General features: G+C 35.4%; 2 protein-coding genes across 4 annotated transcripts in view; both read left to right on the top strand.

The window, feature by feature from the left end:
* Positions 1-10,552, top strand: part of LOC125649385 (DNA polymerase eta-like) — a 30,691-nt gene extending 20,139 nt beyond the window's left edge. For all 3 annotated transcript variants that reach the window (XM_056165518.1, XM_056165519.1, XM_056165520.1), the window contains exons 5-11: positions 1,387-1,556; positions 5,883-5,986; positions 6,153-6,272; positions 6,770-6,893; positions 7,814-7,879; positions 8,862-9,034; positions 9,495-10,552. In XM_056165518.1, the coding sequence (XP_056021493.1) occupies positions 1,387-1,556; positions 5,883-5,986; positions 6,153-6,272; positions 6,770-6,893; positions 7,814-7,879; positions 8,862-9,034; positions 9,495-10,548 (1,811 nt within the window). In that variant the 3' untranslated portion in view covers positions 10,549-10,552. The remainder of the gene's footprint in view (positions 1-1,386; positions 1,557-5,882; positions 5,987-6,152; positions 6,273-6,769; positions 6,894-7,813; positions 7,880-8,861; positions 9,035-9,494) is intronic.
* A 10,130-nt stretch (positions 10,553-20,682) lies between these two features.
* LOC125651758 (uncharacterized) lies at positions 20,683-21,558 on the top strand. Its single transcript, XM_048880511.2, has one exon. It carries the CDS (start codon positions 20,747-20,749, stop codon positions 21,482-21,484), a length of 738 nt encoding a protein of 245 aa, XP_048736468.2. The 5' UTR covers positions 20,683-20,746; the 3' UTR covers positions 21,485-21,558.
* The last annotated feature ends 999 nt before the right edge of the window (positions 21,559-22,557 follow it).

Here is a 22,557-nt window from a genome sequence, read left to right as displayed (position 1 = left end):
AAGGTGTTTACGTGTCTTGATGCCTGTTTGTTACAAAGTGATTGACCTTTATATCAGCATATACAAATATTAATCATAATGAAAGAAAGCAGAGGTGAGCAAACTCACATACCCCACGCTCCAACATTGCTTGACAATGCCTCACATCATGAATGATAATGCTATGCAATACTGCCAAGAACAACACATAACAGGCGGGCTCAAAATTTTAAGTTCAATAGAGGCATAACTCCCAGAAAAATTATTAAATCAGAATTTTCTGGGAATATGCACATCTACACAGTGTGTTCTTATTAACTTCAAAGTTTCATGAAATTCTGTTGAGCGGTCTCAGAGGAGTTACACTGACAAGAACAGGACAGACGGGCTCGGAATTCTAAGTTTAAAAGGGGCACAACTCCCAGAAATATTATTTAATCAGAATATGCACATCTACACAGTGTGTCCTTATTATAACTACAAATTTCACGAAATTCTGTTGAGCGGTCTCGGAGGATTTGCGCTGACAAAACAAGGGACTGACAGACTGATGGACAGGTCAAAAACATACCCTTTGCAACTTTGTTGCGTCGGGGTATAATTATTATTTTATTGTCAAAAGAATCATTCTAGTAATAGTATAGGACTTAGATTTCTATTGAATTCATTCGGTATTTTCTATAAATGATGAAATTGAGAGTTAAAGTATTTATAGAACAAATAAACACATTAGATCATTGAAAGTCCATCTACCTTGTAGACGGCAGTTATATGATACAATGACTGACACATGTAAACAAGTATCAAGGTATGGAAACAGTAAACTAGCTATTCAAATTTTTTTTTAAGAAAAGATGGACTGTCTAATATTGGTGACTTGTTGACAGGTCGTGAGGGGGTGTGTCTGCTCTGTTTACACAAAACATGGGATATATCGATATGCCTGTTAGTTTGAATATACTGATGAATTCATTTCCGCTGGTCCGGTACCGGACCAGTAGGTATGTCATGTCAGGTATCATGGTTGCCTTGGTAAGCTGTATCCAATACCTTTCAAAAATATTGCAGTTTGTCTGTAATACATTTAAATTGTAATTTTGTTTTTATTGATTGACAGGTGTTTTTTGTTTTTTTTTACTTTGATTTGAAACTTCTATACTTCCGTATACACACTTAATTAAGAACAGGCTTGTAGTGCCCAGTTTTAAATTGGTATGCAGGCCTTCCAAATGCAGAGTAACGTTTTACCAAATAAAAATTTGAGTGAAGTTATTTCAGGGCTGATGGCTGCATAGTCTGCTTATAGGTCTCGAGCAAGTTGCAGGAGCTAAATCATGTATATATGTGAAAATTCCCCGATACATTTAGCACCCTATTTATTGAAAGTTCATTCTTGGAATTCTTTAGGTAAGAGAAAGCAGGGCATGAGTGAGTGGATGAAATTGCTTCCATGCACCGGAAGTAATGATAATGCAGATCAGAAGCTGCTGATTGGAGCACTTATAGCAGAGGAAATGCGGGCTGCAGTTTACAAAGAAACTGGCTTCAGTTGTTCTGCTGGAATATCATATAACAAGGTAATTAATAATTAGTGTCAGTTTTAACAAGATCTCAGTAATTGATATAGTGTCAGTTTTACTGAGATATCAGTAATTAATATAGTGTCAGTTTTAACGAGATCTCAGTAATTAATATAGTGTCAGCTTTAACGAGATCTTTGTAATTAATATAGTGTCAGTTTTAACGAAATCTTTGTAATTAATATAGTGTCAGTTCAACGAGATCTTTGTAATTGATATAGTGACGTCAGTTTTAACGAGATCTCAGTAATTGATATAGACAATTGTCAGTTTGAAGGAAATCTCAGTGATGTTTAGGTTATCGGAATATTGTAATTGCATGTAGTCCAAGGTAAAGGTTTCAATAAGAATATTATTTTCATAATTTCCAACATTTGCAGTTTTGTATTTGTTTTTGAGAAGAACATTAAAGTAACTGTGCTCTATATGACAGAATATTGGAGTGTTGTGTTGTCTGACTTTCTATTTCACTGTGTGTTGCATTCAGTACCAAAACCATACCTTATTTGATTACTTACATACTCAGAAACATTACACTGTAATATCGTTGTGGTGCTCAATGCATCATGTATCTAGATATTAACAAGTGTTAATTTTGCGATTATATGAGTCATGGAAAATATGTTAAAAAATTATATTTAAAAATACACATATCTAGAAAAAGTAAAACTTGTCTCACATTGTAACACAAAGTTATACTTTTATGAAAATTTCATAATTTCAACATGGTTCATGGTAGGGTGGTCAAAGGCTTGTTTCTGCTACTTAGGGAATCATAGACATCACTTCTTTTTTTCAAATGCTATTTGTTTTTGTGCTTCACCAAAAGTTTTTAGAAGACACAATACACTTACCTAAATCAATTTTGCTGTAAAGAATTGTGTACGGCTGATCAACACTAGGCTAACTTCAATTAGAATGGTTATTGACCCACATAGTTCTGGATTTAGAGGTCCCTTACCCAACCTGTCAATAGGGCATTTGTATTTCTCATTTTGATTGTTGAGAAAAGCTTCCCTCCATGACTAAGTGTCACTAATATATTCTCGATGCTGTGGTCACAGATTTATAGATTCACACGATGAATCCTTGGAATAAAAATTGTGTCCAAATAGATATGATCGTCATTTTATGCATCATATTTCTACATGTATCTATTCAGATTATCAGAGGTAGTTCCTCCCTGTAAATACTGCCAGTTTGAATGCACTATTCATCTATTATAAACATTGTTTTAAAAACATTTTTAAATGTATCTTAGTTATATAAAAGAATTATTTATGTTCAACTAGATTTATCTGGAGTTTTATAACCATTCCTTTTATTGATTAGATGAAGTAAATATCAATCAATAGCACAGAGAGAAATGCTGTTATTTACACACAATTGACTTTCTTATTCTATCTGGCTGTATGCATGGGAAGAGTTTCAAGATTACAGCATAGCATCAAAATTACTGTAATGCAGAGTATAGATTTAAACTGTAGTGCAGAGTATAGATTTAAATTACTGTAGTGCAGAGTATAAATTCAAATGCAAAATATACAATAAATGAAAGTTTCACAAGCAGATTTATTCATATATATATACAACGTAAAGGTGTTGGGAATTGGTAAGAAAGAAATTAGAATAATCAAAGAGGAATACCGATTCGATCATCATGAATGGTTTTCAGAATAAAGTTAATAAATTTTACATGATTTTCTATACCCCCCCCCCCCCTCCTTAGGAGAAGGAGGAGCATATGGCTTTGGTGTATCGGTTGGTTGGTTATGTTAGTCTCCCAGATAACTGGAGTCACCGTTTAACCTCACAAAAGGATGAAATGTCTATTGTCTATCATTTGAAAGACTTCTTCTTTAATTTTGCTGATACTATATCATCATATTAAAAACTACATGCATGTTTCTGACATTTTTTTCTAAAATTATTTTTTTTATCTCCTCTATTTGAAGAGTTCTTGTATGATTTCTAAGATAGGATTAACTTTTATATTGTAGTCATATTACCATAGTTCATATATTGGCCTAGTTAGCTCAGTGGTTAGATCATCTAACTAGTAGAGCAAGAGTCCTGGGTTCGATCTCCTATTAATCCAAAGATTTTTCTCCCCTTCTTTGCTACAGTAAGTTAGTAATGTCCATAACTCCATAAGAAAAGAAAATGTTGTTAGTGAATTATTGTATTTCAAAATAAGCAATTTTAAAGTAAACGATTTGCAGGGAAATTAGACTCGGTCATGCCTGATTTCACGTAGCAGACATATCTGAGTCTATAACAGACTCAAAATAACAGACAGTGGCAGATTCAGGTATTGTTAAGAGGAAAGGGGGGGATAGGCTGGGGTCTCTAGGGTTTTGAGGCTCTTAGTTACTTTTATGGGTTATTCTAGCTCTACTTTATAAATAATGAAGTAAAATTAATAACAAAATATTGATTTGTAACTTCTGCTGATATTCTACTATTTTTAAAAAAAAAAAATTGTCACAAAAAGCCCCCCTTTGCTCTTTAAATCTGCCACTGAAAAAAGCAGACCCAAAGTTTGATGGACCAGACACAAAGCAGACTCTGGGTCTGCTTTCGGCTTCTGCTATAGTGTTAGATTGCGTCTGATTGAGATTGTAAGAAATGAATTACAGGTAAACAGAGGTGATGTCAGTGTGTACCAAGTTAAAAGGGTAATCATAAGAACATCCCATTACCAAAACTGGTATTCACTTACTCAGAAAAAATATGAAAATAGATTTTTTTTCATAAGAAATTTTTCATCTCCTGACAGAAAAATTCACTCGATATTCACTTTCAGACTGTCTAATCAATGGGCTTGGTATTTGTTTATTTTGCATTTAGGAGATAATGGCATTTTAGTCTTTATGTTACATGTAGTTCATTGCTCTGGACAATTAACAAGTCAATCCTTTGTTTAAAAACGACGTATTTGGCAAAATGCCCAAAACAAATTGGGGGGGGGGGGGGGGGGGGAATATCTAATGCATGTTACTGTTTGCTGTTCACGAACAGCTCACCACTGACTTATCCTCCAACAAAGTTTGTATCTAATGAAAAACTGAATGCCAGTAGTTACTGTAATATTAATTAGCAAAACAACTGCAATTTACAATCATGTATATTTACCCATTTCTGAGATTTTCAATTCAGGTTCAAGCACTTCAAATCATTTAATGTTACATATGATCATGTGTTTATCAAAAGACAACAATAAAACAGGGTTAAATAAGAATTGATGAAGATGATGCCATTTCATCTGTGGAGTACCTGTGAACTGGATCGTAAAGATAACCCAGTCATTGCTTACTTTTATTCATTTTGACATCCCCACTGAATGTTTTAATGAACTATTGTCCCTCTTCCGTTTAACTATAAATCACCTCTAGTACATTATCACACTTTGAAATTGTAATCAGTATATAGCTAAATTCTTTCAGATCTAAATTTCGAGGTGTTGAGATTTTTTTGAATGTATAAAATTGTTATAAGTAAAGTATATTATGTTAATAGGATGGTTCAACCATTATTCAAATATATCTTCTCAGCAATAAAATGATGACATTTATATTTCCTAAATTTATCTATAAGTAGGATACATTAAAGCTGGGTTTATATTCATGCCTCTTACTTTACAAGAAAAATAACCTTAAGCCTAATGCATGTATAAAAAAACAAATGATGGTTCCATTAAGATTTAGAACTCATTATACCATAATTGCTAGCAAGCATAGGAAACCTTGGATGAAACAAATAAATGTATTGGTGGGATGTTGTATGAGCACTCAAAAGAAGATTATACCATAACTCTTCCACATTTCAGAAATTGCAGCAGTGTATTTATGATTTATATATATTATAGCTAGCATTCTTATGGCTATCCAGGCTTATTCTTATTGGTTTATGTATGCGGATTTACAAACAGTGATGCCTCCTAGTGGTGATAATACATATTGTCCATTCATCTGAAACTTGTGGGTTGTTGTCTTAAATCCTGTGAAGTGGTTGGGTAGATTTCATTCAAAGATGGCACGAATAGCAAATGCAGATTTGTTTTCATTTAGGTGTAGATTTATATTTATAAAAGAAACTTGGCCGAATCAGTTTTACAAAGTTAAAAGTACTTTCTAATGTTCAATTGAAGAAGTTGGCGATGGTTTGATATTTTTCAATTCAACTCCTCCAACACTATAGGTTTTTCAGTAAAAGTTTGGTATGAATAAAGCTGAAAGACCTTGGAAGTCCAAACTTAAAGATATAAGTATCCAATGTTTTGTGTACTGTGCTCAGGTTAAAATGTTCTCCTTTGATAACCAGATGTTAGCCAAGCTGGCCTGTGGACTCCATAAGCCCAACAAGCAGACAATCCTTCCCCACAGTTCTGTACAACAGCTGTTTGACACGCTACCTATCACCAAAATGTAAGTTTACCAGCAGTATGTAAAGCTCATTGTGTTGCTTTGTCCAACGTCTGTCTGTCTGTCATACCACCAGATACATTGTATATATTTACTTGGATCTGAAATCTCATGTCATCTCAGCCTTCACCCGAGAATTATTGCAGCAAATCATTGACTGTATTTGTAGACGAAATCTAGGTGGAAAACTAGGCCATGCAGTGATAGAACAGCTGACCATTCAGAACATTGGTCAGTTATGTCAGTATGAGCTTCACACACTGCAACAGAACTTCGGAGACAAAACAGGGTATGTAACATCTGACACAACCACCCATGTTGTTGTGTGTACCATTAAGCATGTAATGAATCAATTCAGGGCCCTACGCCTGCCAGTTAAGGCCAGTGGAGGTGTTTCTATTAATGTAAATGACAATCTTATAATTACAAAAGTACTGTTGAATTTTGGTATCTCAAACATCAATATCATGGATATTTCAAAGCAAGTCGTAAGTCCCAACATTTTCTTTATATACTTTAACCTGAATATCTTGAACCTTTTCCCGGCTCCATCGAGTTTGATATATTCTTATTTCATAGAAATGCATGTTAGTTGATTTAATTCACATGTGTAAATATGACCTTGGGTACAGCTCATTTTAATTGACCATTTATAACATAGACGATAACTGTTGATGTTGAAGTAAAACATTGTATATTAGGGTAGTTTTGGGAATAAAGGTTGTATTAATTTATTTCTGGATAATTAATGTTCTGGTATTTAGAAATAAAGGTTTATTTTGATAGAGCGTGGTTGTATGATGTTTGTCGAGGAATTGAGCATGAACCTGTGTCAGCCCGACAACTGCCGAAGTCCATTGGATGCAGCAAAAATTTCCCGGGGAAAACATGTCTTGACACAAAAGAAAAGGTTCATGTTATATATATTATAAGATTGTCTTGTTGCAAAATAAAAAAGCTCCTTATAAATCAAGTCCTACATACATAGTAGAATACGCCAGTTTTGAGATACATCCGAGTTATTTCCCTTTGGAGAACTCTCGTATATAGTGAGGCGCGAAACAATTTGTTTACACGCGGGCGTGGGACTAATATTCATCACTGCATAAGTGAATGTACTCAGTAAGTTTCTCTTACACTGTTAGATCACCCGAATTCGACTGATACACAAACTAAGTAAGTTATAAGTATTTAGGGAGTAATTAAATAGATAGAATTCTTATCATATCACGTTATTTCATTGGTCATAAGTACCATATCAAAGACATTACTTGCAAATATGACATTGTTTTTATGTTTCCACTTTAGTAAAACATTTCTTTCGATAGTATTTTGTATTTACCACATTTACATATTGAAAGAGAAGCTGCTTTTATTACATTTCATTGTCTTTCTCGCTGACTGTAGGTCCACTCTGTCCCACTTAGTCATTCAAAGTTCCACTAAATGCACCTCCTACATAGAAGAGTTCTTATCTCGAAACTGGCATATTGCTCGGTGTTATTTTCACATCTTTGGACTCTCAAATATTTGAACGTGAGCGGGGGCATTCGTGTCATACTGATACATCTAGTGAAAGTTAAATCCTTTTATTTCTTAACTGTAAAGATCTCCTATTTATTCAGTATTTTGTTCATATGCACAATTATTTTGAGTTGAAATTTTTCAATGAAAATGCTTGTAAATTTAAAGTATATGTATTAATGTCGAAATCTCTTTTTGGCGTATATGCATTTTTGATTTTTTAAAAATTGTCTCATTATTCTTGCCTGCATTCTTGGAATTATTGTTTATGCATTATGAAAAGGAAATTGTTTTTATTTTGTGAAGGTGAGATTCTGGCTACTAGAACTGTCCAAAGAAGTGGAGGAGAGGTTGATCAAAGACAGAGAATTGGTATGAAGTCGCCCTTTTTTCATCATCGGATACTCATGGCTAATCTCATGATGAGTAGACGACGAGATCAGCTGTGGGTATCTGACGATGCCCTTATTTACATGCTGACATTTCTTTCTTCTCTCAGGACTCAACTTTATTTTGTTAACAATGTTTTGTGGGGTTTATTGGGCATCTCATGATTTAATGTTAACAATCAAAGCTATACATTTAGATGAACTGTCAATTTTTTAAATCTTCTGTACTAAAAATAAATTTTCTATGCTAGCACTATTCTTGCATTATAAAAATTTAGTACAATGTACTCCGAGAGTGTCGCAGCAAGTGCTGAAATTAACAAATTATTAGTAATTATAGAGCAGTACAGGTTTCTTTCAATGAATTAAACATAGTGTACCTTGAATAGCACAGTTTTAACTTATTTTAATCAGGTGTGCATATCGTTTTTGTTTTCGATTGGAAGATGAAAGTTCATACTTAAGTATTATAAACACCAGTAAGTTATTTTATATTTACAAATCAGGGATTTTCCAAGTCACATGAATTTTGATTAAATTGGACAGAAAAGAAAATGACTAGAGACTCCACCATAGTGTATATTACACAAATTCATTAGACATCACATTCCCTAAACCAATATTTCATCCACAAGGGGAAATTGTCTTTCATCCTTGATGAAAAGAGTTCTAGGTAAATAGATGAAAGTCTATTTCTAACAATAAACTCCAACATTCATTAAAAGATTTTGTTAAGAAAAGAATATCTTTAAGTTGTTGATGTTTGTTTTCTTGTCAAGAATTTTAGACAATTGTGAAATCAACTTCTCCAGCATCCCCCCCCCCCAACCCCAACCCCCCCCCCCCCCCCCCCCCCCCCCAACCACCAGTGCTTTGAAATACATTGCTAGCACCTGACTGATAATGTAGACCTTTTGATATCTTGAAGAGTCATCTAGATAATACTGATGCTATTCTGTTTTCAGAACAATCGGTTGGCCAAGTCTATGACTGTGAGTGTACGTTACCTAAGTGACCCTTCGCCTGTGGTAGCTAGCAGGGCTTGTGCCATATCTAGATATGATGCAGAGAAGTTTGCTAATGATGCGTATGCCTTAATTATGAAACTAAATAATGCACCAGCTCATCAGAGTGCTTGGTAAGTGAGGAGTGAGGGGGAGGGGGGGGGGGTGAAAAGTGGGTGTTCTCAATTCTCAAAGTGTTTACCGGTACAGTAAAACATACTTATAATGAACACACATATAACAAATTCACGCTTTTGAAAAGTGATATTTTATAACCCTATGGGAGGAAAGTAACAAAGATTGTATTAGATATAATGAAGTTTGGTTATATTAACGAATTGATTTTTTTTCTTGGTAATGGGGGTTTGCTATAACCATAGACATATATATGTCTATGCTATAACTATGTTTTACTGTATTTAGTGTGTGAAAGAATGTGTAAAAATCAAATTGCATGAAAAGAATTTTTCTTCTCTGAAAATCAGAATACTGCAAATATGAACAAAAGATAGCAGAATGTTTAATCTGTTAGTTAGCCTTCTGATATGAAGTTTTCCCATGTATTTATGTATTTGTATGTAAAACAAATTTCAGGTCACCACCGATTCTCTGCCTAGGAGTATCAGCAACAAAATTTCAGGAGGAGAGCAGCAGTCAGTCCACACTGAATATGTTGTCTTTTGTGGGACAGAAAACATTGTGTTCTGGTTCAGCAAGTCAATCCCCAGTGTCGCCGGCACCACAGATAAAACCCAAGACTAAGACCATCGACAACTTCTTCTTTAGAGGTAATGATACACTGATAGAGCCAGATCACTGCGTCGGTATTGATGGCCCACATCAGATCTCTACCGAATGCGAGCAGGTGGATTCTTCGGTTAATTTTTCATATCGTTCAATACAATCCACAAATAATGAAAATTGGGAAGAACAGGATATATTACAGCTGCCTGAGGAAGAAGTTTTAACTACTGAGTATTCAAGTGTGAAGCCTAATCCAGTCATTAATGGGAAGAAAGGCAATGTAAATGGATTTTTTGCAAGAAGGAACTATCAGCATGGATCAGTGTCCAATTTGCCAAGAGAGCTAACTTTAGTTGAAAGTCAAGAAAAAGAAAAGACAGACACTCCAGGTGGAATGGGACTTAATGGTGTGAACTGCTACATGAAGAAGAATGTAATTTCCCAGAATTCAGTGGATCCTGATTTTCTAGCAGCACTTCCTCCTGATCTCAGACAAGAAGTTCTAAGTCAGGTGAGCTGTGCACCTTTCTCTCCTGTAGGCAATCAGTGCAATGCACCTAGAAGTCAAGAACAAAGAGACAAAACTAGTTTGGAGAAATTTTTGACCAGACAGGATTCTTCAGTGTTGTATGCAGAAGATTCACAGAAGACAGAGAATCTGGTCACTTGTGATAGGTGTAATAAACAGGTTGAGAAATCCGAGTTGACAGAACATTTGGACTTTCATTTTGCTAAAGAACTGCAAAAAGAGCTGACTTGGACCTCTGACAAAAGCAGTGACCATAGGAAGCGGTCAATGGGATGTAGTGATACCTCATCAAAGAATGTAGTGACTAAGAAGTTTAAAAATAACTCAGGACAAACACAAACAATATCTCAATTCTTCAATAAAAAATCATCCTGATATACATTGTGTTCCTAACATGTTTGTTAATTTTGCAAAATTGTATTTTTAGCTCACAGTAGTCAGAGTCACAAGTCTGAGTGTGACCATTACCTGTCTGTTTGACTGTGAGGAAACATTTCTGAACACAGTCATTGCGAACCTCCAGGTTTGATATGACCAAACTTTGTTAATTAAAGTAAAATTTTGATTTTTTTCCTCTCATAGGGAAATAAATGAAAGGTGAAGATAACGAACAGTGATCAATCTCATAACTCCTACAAGCAATACAAAATAGAGAGTTGGGCAAACACGGACCCCTGGATATACCAGAGGTGGGATCAGGTGCCTAGGAGGAATAACCATCCCCTTACCATAAGCAGAACAAGCTCTTGCGTATCAAATCATTTGAGAGATATAAACACCATATGGAATATTGCTAATGATAATGGGAAGTTGATGATGGAGAAGCTGAAATCATCCCATTTGTCATAAAGTTGAGTTGTTAGTTTGCCATTAATATGTAGTACTTTCAATAAAATATCCAAGTATGAAGCAGTAGTGGACGACTCTGTGGTGTCTTTTATTTTGAGTTCACTGGGATACGTCGAATCGACATATGAATATCACTTCACATATAAGCATGAATTTAGTTACATGTATGTACGTTTATATAAGCATGTTTTTCTGTACTCCATAGCCAGACTCGATTATTGCCATACATATTAAATAACATTCTTAGATGATAACAGCCTATTTTGACTACAGTAAAAATCAAGTACTTCATGTCAAAAGTGACTAGTTACAAATAAAAGTATCTATTTTTGTGAAGGTTTTTTTCTTCAGAAATTTTTCACTTCTTCAGAAAACGGAGTGGACAAAAAAAAAAAAGCAATTCTGTTATTAAAGTGGACTGGAAATATTAATTGATTGCTAAAGTTTATTCAAGCCAGGTGATGTTTTTATGGTAAGAAAACTGATAGATAGCCATTTTATGTCAGAATATAAAATATTGCAGGAGTATAGAATGTTTATGTTGTCGGGGTTCTATCAGGTTTATTGCATAATACCACTTAATTTTAAAGCAAAAACATTACTGTTAATTGGGGGATGGTTACTAGAACTCTTGTCATGTGTTATAAGTTGTTTTGTCTTGCCATCCAAGTTTGAGAAGAAAGGGATAATTAGACAATTCTCTTGGTTTATAATTAAATGAACAATTGTGAAAACTATGTTTATACCTGTTTTATACCTTTGCAACTAAGAAATTAGAATGTCCCTTTTCACTGATCACCACATGATATGAGAATGAATCCTATCGAGTTTGGGACTAAGGAAGTTAGCTCCTGAGCTTTGACCACAATTGCACAGGATGCTACTGGTTCAATACTGATCCCATTGGTGCAAACATATTACACATTTCTTGCAAGACAATAATTCTTCCTTATGTATTTCTTTTCACTAAAAACTGTTGTCTAATGTAGTTTTATTAGGTTTCTCCAGTTTTTATACAAAATAAATGTTTTTATTAGTCATTAAAGGGGCATGGACACGGTTTGAGCTGAAAATTTTCAAATTTTATATTTCTATTTTTACTGTTTACAATGCTTAACTAAAGTATTTCTAATGGTCAACCAAAATTTGAATAGCAGTTGTTGAGTCATTCTCTACCCAGAGTTCCGTGCGCTACTCGCTGTATGTGAAGCTTGCGTAACGCGCCCTCTAGTGAGAGAATGTTGTTGAGTTACAAGTGAGATACAATACTCGCAATTCTTTGTCATGTAAACAAGGTTCGTGCCATGTTCTTGTTTACTTTTTTTAAAGATTACTTTATAGAAAATAGCATGTTTAAACCAAAATGAGATGTGCCAAACACTAGAAACTATTTAACTGTGTTCAGAATTAACTTTATAATTAAACAAGATGTGTTCGTGAAACACAAATACCCCCCGATAATGGCCAATTCCAAAGATGGCCAAGGTCACAAGGACAAATATATTGGTACCAGTAGAAACATCTTGTCACAAGAAATGCCCATGTGCAATATGAAAGCTCTAATATTTACCATTTAGAAGCTATGACCCATGTCATTTTTTTTTAAAAGTAGGTCAAATGCCAAGGTTAAAGGGTTTAGTACCCACAGATAGGTCTTGTCACAAGGAATACTCATGTTAAATATCAAAGATCTAACACTTACTGTTCAAAAGTTATTAGCAACCAAAGCGCTATTTAGCTTAACTGAGTAAATTTGACTGAAATTGGTCCGTTGGTTCTCGAGATGAAGGTTTTAAAAAGATACTACAAGAACTAATTCTTGATCGTCTTCCCTTGAAAAGGGCCGTGGTTCTTCAATTGTACAAACTTGAATTTTCTTTACTTAAGCATGTTTCATGACAAGTTTGGTTGAAATTAGCCCAGTGATTTTTGAAAAGAAGTCGAAAATGTGAATAAGTTTACGGACGGAAGCGGGACAAAATGTGATCAGAAAATCTCACGTGAGCTAAAACGACACCTTTCCTGCTCATAAAAGGAGGAATGCGGGTATATATCAGTGAAATTCTCTGGCCCAGTGGGTTTTTTTTAAATGGTCCAATATCTTGAAAACGATCGAGTTCCTCATACACTGTATATATTTTTTTGACAAATCCAAGTTCACAGATATAGCCTAGTCAATTTGAAAATAAACGTTGAAGAAATTGCAACAGAAATAAATTCAACTTTATATTGTAGAGCTTTAAAACTATAGAGATCCACACTCATAAAACATGAATTTTCTTGTTCCATGTGCAAGGTGATTGTGATGGTTTATAACATAAACTCTCAATGGAGACCATCCATAGATCGGAAATGGTCCCAAATCTTGAAAAGAATCGAGATTCCCACCCCGACCGTAAACCCTCTATTTCCCTGTGACAAGACGAGTTCAATAGTATCAAACGGAGGAGGAAGGGGAATATCGATCTCTATTCCAGCCCTTTAAGAAATTACCAAAGTTTTTGTGAAAATAAAATCATTCAGGTAAGCGTTGTTGCCCATGGCGCTTCGTGTTTTATCGCCCCACTCACTGCTATGAAAGTAGGTGCGAGGGAATATCAATTTGGGTTTGGTCAATCTGTCTGTTCGTCTGTAAAACCTTTGATTTCTAGATTATCTTATTTACACTCTAATCGTGAACACACGTTCATGTATCGAAGATCTATTTTTCTTATCAAACGTTCCTATCCAGACTGTTGGTGTCATTGCAAGGACAATAGCAAGGATATCACGTGATTTTTGTTAGAACACTTTCAAAAATGATCTGCCTACTTGTGATTTTTGTGCGTTAACAACCTGCTCTGCAAAGAGTTATGTCGAGAGAGGTTTTGCAAATACGCGCGACTCTTAACCGCCAGGAAAGGGAAATCAAAGAACTCAGAAGTGAAAATAGGGTTCTACGCGCCGACGTGGACAAACTTAACGCGGAGATTGAGAGACATAGAAATGGTCAAGACAATTCGCCCAGTCACTACGATGAAATTCGACGAAACAATAACAGCGAAGTCGAAGAAGAGATTATACAAAGCAAGCAACTTAATACGATCACAAAATCTGACGTGAAACGAATACGACACACAAGGATATCCCCAGAACCTCTTACCTTCTATGCTTACATGAGTAGCAATGAGCCAAATCCAAGCCTCCGTCACTCCTTCATTTTTGATGTCGTGAAAACAAATTTGGGTGGAGTACGGCACCAAGTTGCGGTGTATATGTGTTCACTTGGACTATTTATACTGAGAACCATGGAGTAACGTATTTCGAGATATATAATAATTATGATGTTGTAGACAGTACTTATGGTGAAACTGAAAACAACTTAGACGGTTATGATTCTGATTCTGGAACTATGGTGGTATCGCTTAATGCGCATGATAAAATTTACATTCACTCGCCATGGCATGGACTACTTATGTTTGAAGTTCAGTCCAAGCCAGAACATCTTTTGCAGGATGGAAATTAAACTGCTATTCTTGCAAAATATGTGTTTGTTTTACTCTCCGTCGAAAATATTTCACTCATATTGAGACGTCACCAGTTCTGACTGAAGTACCAAATTGAGACTCGGGGCCGTAACAGTGAGGGTTCTTTAACGTGCTAAGGCCTGCCGCGGCACGGGACCTCCGTTTTTAATGTCATAACCGATAGACCCCGCAATTCTCACTTCTGAATGCCAAGGGTTTGGCGAAGGAGCAATCACTACTTATGTTAACGTCTTGGGCTTGACTCGGTTACGAAGCGAACGTCTTGCACAATAAACTCAATTGTAGAATCAGTGAAATGAAATGCGTGTGTGAAACGCAGGGCCCCTGGTTGTAAAATGGTTTAAGTTATATAACTTGACATTGATTGGAATTTATTGTTATGACTTGAAGTCTATTATCAGATGGCAACGACGAAATGCCAAATTCATTTAACTGAAGTTTGGGAAGGAAAGACGCCTGGAAACCTTGGACAACTTTGTCCTAATCATTGATATCATTGTCTAAAGTTGTTCAGCTCTCTTGTGAGTTTGACCTTGTGTAACTGACTCGGCTCGGAGCTAAGAAATTTCAGGATTCTGGCATGTATCTATGGCTTATACACGAATTTCATGAGCATCTTGGTATAGTGCCAGTGAGATTGACTTTACTTTATTGACCTTGATTTGTCATAGGAAAAATCCGAATCGATTTACCAATAGACACTAAAAATCCTCGAGTTTGGAAATACTTTCGCGTCTTGTTGTTATTGATCTAGTATTGCTTCTTCGTCTCAATTACATTCCTAAGTAATAGATACTATTTTTAAAAAAAAATTCTTCATTGGGATAAAAGGTTGGTCGGTGGTTCGTGATCAGATCTACTAAGATTAGAGCCCCCCGGGCTTCAGATTCGATCAGCGATCACCCCAGTTTATATTCCAGTGAAGTTTTTTAAATGGTTTCATTTCCTAAACTACAGGGTTTTAAAAAGTTTTTTAATTTAAGGCATATCAAATTTTGAAGCCTTTACCTTATTAACAAAGCTCTGAATATACAACATTTTTCTCGATATTCCTTGTTAATTTTTCTTATTGCTTACAAAATATATCTATATGTGAGACACATTAATGTGATTTTCCCATTTCTATTTGTCAACAAATGTACCGGCGATATTTGTAATGCGAAAATGAACGTTGTGTGTTTTCGACCTCTGCATAAAGTACTGAAAATCGACACTGACAAGACAGGTATTTTGTGATTTGATGAACATTTGATCTACGATATGAAAAGCAACCCATGAACTAATACACAGACTTAAATTAGAAATACTCTCCTATGAGTACCCATGAAATATTTGGCAATTCCATGCGAGGGTTGCAAAAAAAAAGCGGTATAACCCGAGGCTTTTGCAACCCTTGATTGGAATTACCTCAATATTTCATTGCTACTCGTAAGAGAGTGAAAGGTAGATAACGAAGAGGAGTCAATTTCCTAACTCCTATAATGTAAAACTTATACGGTACCAATTTTGATGCACCAGATGCGCGTTTCGACAAATAATGTCTCTTGAGTGATGCTCAACCGAAATGTTTGAAATCCGAAATAACAATGACGTTTTAGAGCTATTATAGGGAAAAGCAGTGTGCCAAAAAATGGAGTCAAATTCGTCTAAGGATAAGAGCTATGCGTGAGGGAGATAATCTTTAATTTTGAAATGAATTTCTAAATTTTATAACCAATTAAATATACATCCGTATTTTCAAGCTAGTAACGGAATACTATAATCAATACAAAATAGATAGTTGGGCAAACACGGACCCCTGGATATACCAGATATAGGATCAGGTGCCTAGGAGGAGTAAACATCCCCTGTCGACCGGTCACACCCGCCGTGAGCCCTATATCTTGATCAGGTAAATGGAGTTATCCGTAGTCAAAATCAGTGTGCCAAGAACGGCCTAACAAACAGTATGAAACACGTCAGACAGCATTTGATAGGTTGCAAACTAGATCGTTATAACGACCAAAGAATTTCCGAAATGCTGACTTTAAACGAAACTGTTGGAACTCCTGCACCATCAACTTGTTTGTAAGTAGCCTGCTTTGATTTAAAAATTTATCATAAGCAGAACAAGCTCTTTCATATCGAATCAGTTGAGATATACAAACACCAGATGCAGGTGATAATGGAATATTGCTATATAAATATGAGAAGCTGAAATCATCATATTTGTCACAAAGTTGAGCTGTTAGTTTGCTGTTGATATCTACTTTCATTAAAATGTCTAAGTAAGAAGCAGAAGTGGACGACTCTGGTGTCTTTTATTTCGAGTTCACTGGGATATATCTAATCGACATATGAATGAAAATTATTATTGTTAATAGATAATACGTCGTCGATATACCTAAATATCGAATTGAAGGCCACATCAAGAGGGGTTTTCTTTCATGTAGAGGTTTTTAAAAAAATAAATTCTGCTTGATAGGAATATAAAAACAAGTCAGCTAACAAATAAGCACAATTCGTGCCCATGGCAATTCCAACAGACTGTTGATAGACCTGATCACCAAAGACCACGCAGATATTGTCAAAAAGGAACCCCAGCATATTTTTTATTTCAACGTCAGAGTACTTATGCGTGAAATGAGAATGGCGTTAAAGAAAGTAATTTTTGGATGACTAATCACTAGATAGAAATATATGCGTTTTCCTTTTTTGTTGAAGAACCAACAGTCTATATTGTCAAAAAGTTTAGTCTTTAATTTATCGTGAGGAATGGTCGTGTATAGTGTTGAAAAGTCATACGTGTTGATGTTGTTGATTTGAGAAAAGTTTTGCGATATCAAGTTTACTGAAAGTTCTTTAGAATTTTTTAAAATCCACATTTGATTTACACCACTTCTGGCATATGTAATCGCACAGTACGTTTAAAGTTTCTCCTTCACAGCTGTCAATATTTTCGTGAGGAGCAAAGATAGGGGCTTGATAGAACATTTACTAGATTTAGCAATGTATCTTTGCAAGGTGAAGATTACGAACAGTGATCAATCTCATAACTCCTACAAGCAATACAAAATAGATAGTTGGGCAAACACGGACCCCTGGACACACCAGAGGTGGGATCAGGTGCCTAGGAGGAGTAAGCATCCCCTGTTGACCGGTCACACCCGCCGTGAGCCCCATATTCTGATCAGGTAAACGGAGTTATCCACAGTCAAAATCAGTGTGCCAAGAACGGCTTAACAATCGGTATGAAACACGTCAGACAGCATTTGACCCAATGCGAGGTTGTATTGACGAACTAGATCGTTATAACGACCTTAGAATTTGCGAAATGCTGACTTCAATCGAGACTGTTGAAATCCCTGTACCATCAACTTGTTTGTCAGTAGCTTACCTCGATTTAAAAACTGACTATACCCAGAACAAGCTCTTGCATATCGAATCAGTTGAGATATATAAACACCATATGCAGGTGATAATGGAATATTGCTATATTAATGTGGGAAGTTGACGATGGAGAAGCTGAAATCATCCCGTTTGTCATACAGTTGAGTTGTTAGTTTGCCGTTAATGTCTACTTTCAATAAAATATTTAAGTATAAAGCAGAAGTGGACGACTCTGTGGTGTCCTTTATTTCGAGCTCACAGGGATATATCAAATCGACATATGAATGAAAGCTATGGTTTTTAAGAAGGTTAGGAATCCAGTATACATGTAGGTACGGTAACTCAAATTCATCCGACCATTGACTGGGATATTAAATGTGTCTAAAACTGACCCATGATTTTGAAATATTTCCTCTTTTGAAAGGGCAGTTGGAGTATAAGTACGAGTACCAGATGTGGAATTAATGCCAAGTTCGTTTAAAATACAGTTGTAATAGTGAGCCTTACAAACAAAGACAATGTTGTTACAATCTTTCTCAGCTGGAACCAAAACATATTCCTCATGTAATCTATCTAATTCTTTTATCACTTCTGGTTTACTAAACACAGAATCGTCTAATGCGGGATTTTAATATCCCTTTTATACTTTTAACTCATTCTGACAATATATCAAGTTCTTCTTTTTCACATTTAGCCCACCGTCTGGCATAATCCTCGACAGAATTCATAATAGAGATGAAGTTCTATTTCTAATTGATTTTTGTTTTCCTTTAGTCTGGATCATCACAACGTTTGTGTATACGCCGACAGGGAGTCGGTGTATACACAAACGTCGGGATGATTCTGAATAGATTTCCTTATGCCAAGCGACGACATACTGAGAATTTTAAAATCGATTTATTTTAGCTATACAATAAAAATTACACTAGAAACGAATTCTACGACCGTAATTTAGACAATTATGTTGCTGACAGTAAAATCAAATAAGTAGTGTTTGGGCGAAGAATATAAGAGTTATTATTAGAATGTTTGTCCGATTGGTTTCTGTTCTGGACAAGTGGACCTCACACGATTTCATTTTCACCTGTCACCACATGAGATGAGGATGAACCCTATCGAGTTTGGGATTAAAAGGTTAAGCATACTGGACACTGTTCAAGGAAAACGGTTTCCGGGCCTCGAATCATTTCTCTTTCCACCTTGATTATATTTCATTTAGAAACTTCCCATAGGATGATGATTATGACCCCTATTAATTTTGAAGTTCAAAGATCATGCAAACTGGACAATAATTAAGGATAATGGTTTTAGGGTAATAAAGAATTCCCTTTTTCACTTGAAATCACCAAACTTCACACAGAGACAAGGGATAAGGAAAACCTTTATTGATATCGGGGGCCCAATGTTCAAAATAAGCTGAATTATGAGATATAGTTATAAGTGGATTTCCCTTCTCGTGTAGAATTCTGTTACTCTCTAATCATATCATCATGAATGTATCCAATGGTTTCTAGTGTTTGTCATCATCAATACAGCTGGGAAAAGAGACCGGATATGAGGACAGATCTCTCTCCCCGACTACCTTAAAACAATTTTCGAAGTTACAATGAAAATAGAGGGTTATTTACAACCCAAAGCTCTTTTTAGCTCAACTGAGTAAATTTGACTGAAATTGGCCCGTTGGTTCTCGAGATGAAGATTTTTAAAAGATGCTACAAAAACTAATTCTTAGTCATCTTCCCTTGATTCAATTGTACAAACTTGAATTTTCTTTACCTAAGCATGTTTCATGACAAGTTTGGTTGAAATTAGCCCAGTGATTCTTGAAAAGAAGTCGAAAATGTGAATAAATTTACGGACGGAAGCGGGACAAAATGTGATCAGAAAATCTCACGTGAGCTTTCAGTTCAGGTGAGCTAAAACGATACCTTTCCTGCTCATAAAAGGAGGAATACAGACTGTATCTGAACCACCACTGCGAGAGACATTCTCAAAACTGTCACTCAATACCATGATAGGGGTTTAAAGTTTAGAAAGTAAAAACAGATGCTAAAATATTTTTTCCTTTTTTCATGAACAACACCCGCGTAATTTTATTATGTTCGATAAATGTGCAAGTATATATCAGTGGAATTTTCCAGAACTCTCGGTTTGACCATCTCTATCGCTGTCTTTTCTAAAATGGTCCAATATCTTGAAAACGATCGAGTTCCTCATACACTGTATATAATTTTTGACAAGTCAAGTTCAGAGATACACAAGATTTTTAAAACTATAGAAATCCATACCCATAAAGCATGGATTTTCTTGTTCTAAGGGCAAGGCGATTGTGATGATTTATAACATAAACTCTCAAAGAAGACCATCTATAGCCCCGCTCTATCGGAAGTGGTCCCAATATCTTGAAAACGATCGAGATCCCCGACCGTAAACCCTCTATTTCCCTGTGACAAGACGAGTTCAATAGTATCAAACAGAAGAGGAAGGGGAATATCGATCTCTATTCCAGCCCTTTAAGAAATTACCAAAGTTTTTGTGAAAAAACAAATTATTCAGGTAAGCACTGTTGCCCATGGGGCTTCGTGTTTTATCACCCCACTCAGCTGCTATGAAAGTAGGTGCGAGGAATATCAATTTGGGTTTCGTCAATCTGTCTGTTTGTAACACCTTTGGTTTCCAGATGATCTTATTTACACTCTAATCGTGAACACACGTTCATGTATCGAAGATCTATTTTTCTTATCAAACGTTCCTATCCAAACTGTTGGTGTCATTGCATACAAGATAAGGAAAGACATCACGTGATTTTTGTTTGTACACTTTGAAGAATGATTGGCCTGGTTGTGATTTTTGGTGTGTTAACAACCTGTTCTGCGAATAGTTATATCGAGAGAGAGTTTTTGCAAATACGCGCGACTCTTAACCGCCAGGAAAGGGAAATCAAAGAGCTCAGAGGTGAGAACAGGGTTCTACGTGCCGACATGGACAAACTTAACGCGGAGATTCAGAGACTTACAAATGGTCAAGACACTTCTCCCCGTCACTACGACGAAATTCGAGAAAACAATAACAGTGAAGAAGAGATTATACAAAGCAAGCAACTTAATACGATCACAGAGTCTGACGTAAAGCGAATACGACACACAAGGATATCCCCTGAACCTGTTGCCTTCTATGCGTACATGAGTAACAATGAGCCAAGTCCAAGCGTACATCACTCCTTAATTTTCGATGTCGCGAAAACAAATTTGGGTGGAGGTTACAACGAATATAGCGGGATGTTTACAGCGCCAAGTTCCGGTGCATATGTGTTCACTTGGACTATTTATACTGGGAACCATGGAGCAACCAAATTCGCGATATACGTTAATCATGATGTTGTAGACAGTACGTTTGGTGAAACTGATGACGACTTAGGAGATTATGATTCTGATTCTGGATCTATAGTAGTGTCGCTTAACGTACGTGATAATGTTTACATTCGCTCCGCCATCACATGCACTACTCAAGTTATCAGTAATTCAGTCTATGCCAGAACATCTTTTGCCGGATGGAAATTAAACTGATGTCCTTGCATGATAAACACATTATATCTTTTAAGGTTGTAGAATTTGTGAAATAAAATGCGTGTGTAAAACAACTGCAGGGTTGTAAAACTATTCAAATTATATGAATTGACCTTAATTGGAATTAATTGTTAAGACAAAGCCTATCAAGTTGCCTTATCAGATGACAACGATGCAATTCCAAATGCATTTAAGGTTCATCGATCCTCATGTGATGTCATCGGTTTTTGTAAAAATCTTAATAATTTAAATTTTGCGCATGATAGAAATATATCTTTCTGAGGAATTTTATTCACTGGATATAATAAAAAATCTGGTAAACTATTGATAGTGAAAAAGTTTATATTTTCCATAGATAATCAATTATTTATGATCTTAAAAATGTTGTCAAGGGCAATAACTCCTATGGTGGAATTTCCTCTACTGGATGTCTATTATACATTGGTTTCCCTAATATCCAGAGTTAATCTATACATATTTATGAATTAGCAGTGTTTTTTTTTTAAAAACTGATGATATTTAAATTTTGTCATTTCAACAAGTTTTTATCTATTTTTATTATTCTGTTTAACGAAAATGTGTGATTTTCTGATGATGATGTATACCTCAATTTTTGTATGCCTGACAACTTTAAAAAGATAGCAACATATACATTTTCTTTTGTTATTAATTAAATTGAACTATATTGAGTGGAAACTAATCAAATGTTTCCACTTTTAACCATTAATATTGATAAGTCACATGAGGATGGAGCTACCTTAAATGAAAGGCGATTGATTTCAACACTGAATACCATAAACAACTAAGAAGTATATGTTGGTAAACTTTTCTCGAGTACCAAGAAATTTGGTGCTGAGTGAAGCGAGGGACCGAATCTAGTGGCGAGAGAAAAGTTGAACAACATACTTTTAGTACACGTTTCACACGAGTACTTAAACTCTTTTGTGGTTTCTGTTTAACTTATCTCTTTGTGGTTTTTGTTTAATTTATCCTAACCTTTCTGTGTTTTTCGTCATTTAATCAGATCAACAGAATGTATCTTGATTGAAATTTTGTACTGGTTGGTTTTGATA

This window comes from Ostrea edulis, chromosome 5, assembly GCF_947568905.1.
Source record: "Ostrea edulis chromosome 5, xbOstEdul1.1, whole genome shotgun sequence".
NCBI lineage: Eukaryota > Metazoa > Mollusca > Bivalvia > Ostreida > Ostreidae > Ostrea > Ostrea edulis.
Note: the sequence above shows the minus strand (reverse complement) of the source record. Positions and strands in the feature narration are given on the sequence as shown.

What these genes read in the sequence shown, in the direction of transcription:
- LOC125651758 (XM_048880511.2), top strand. Translation starts at nt 20,747, where the DNA reads ATGATTGGCCTGGTTGTGATTTTTGGTGTGTTAACAACCTGTTCTGCG.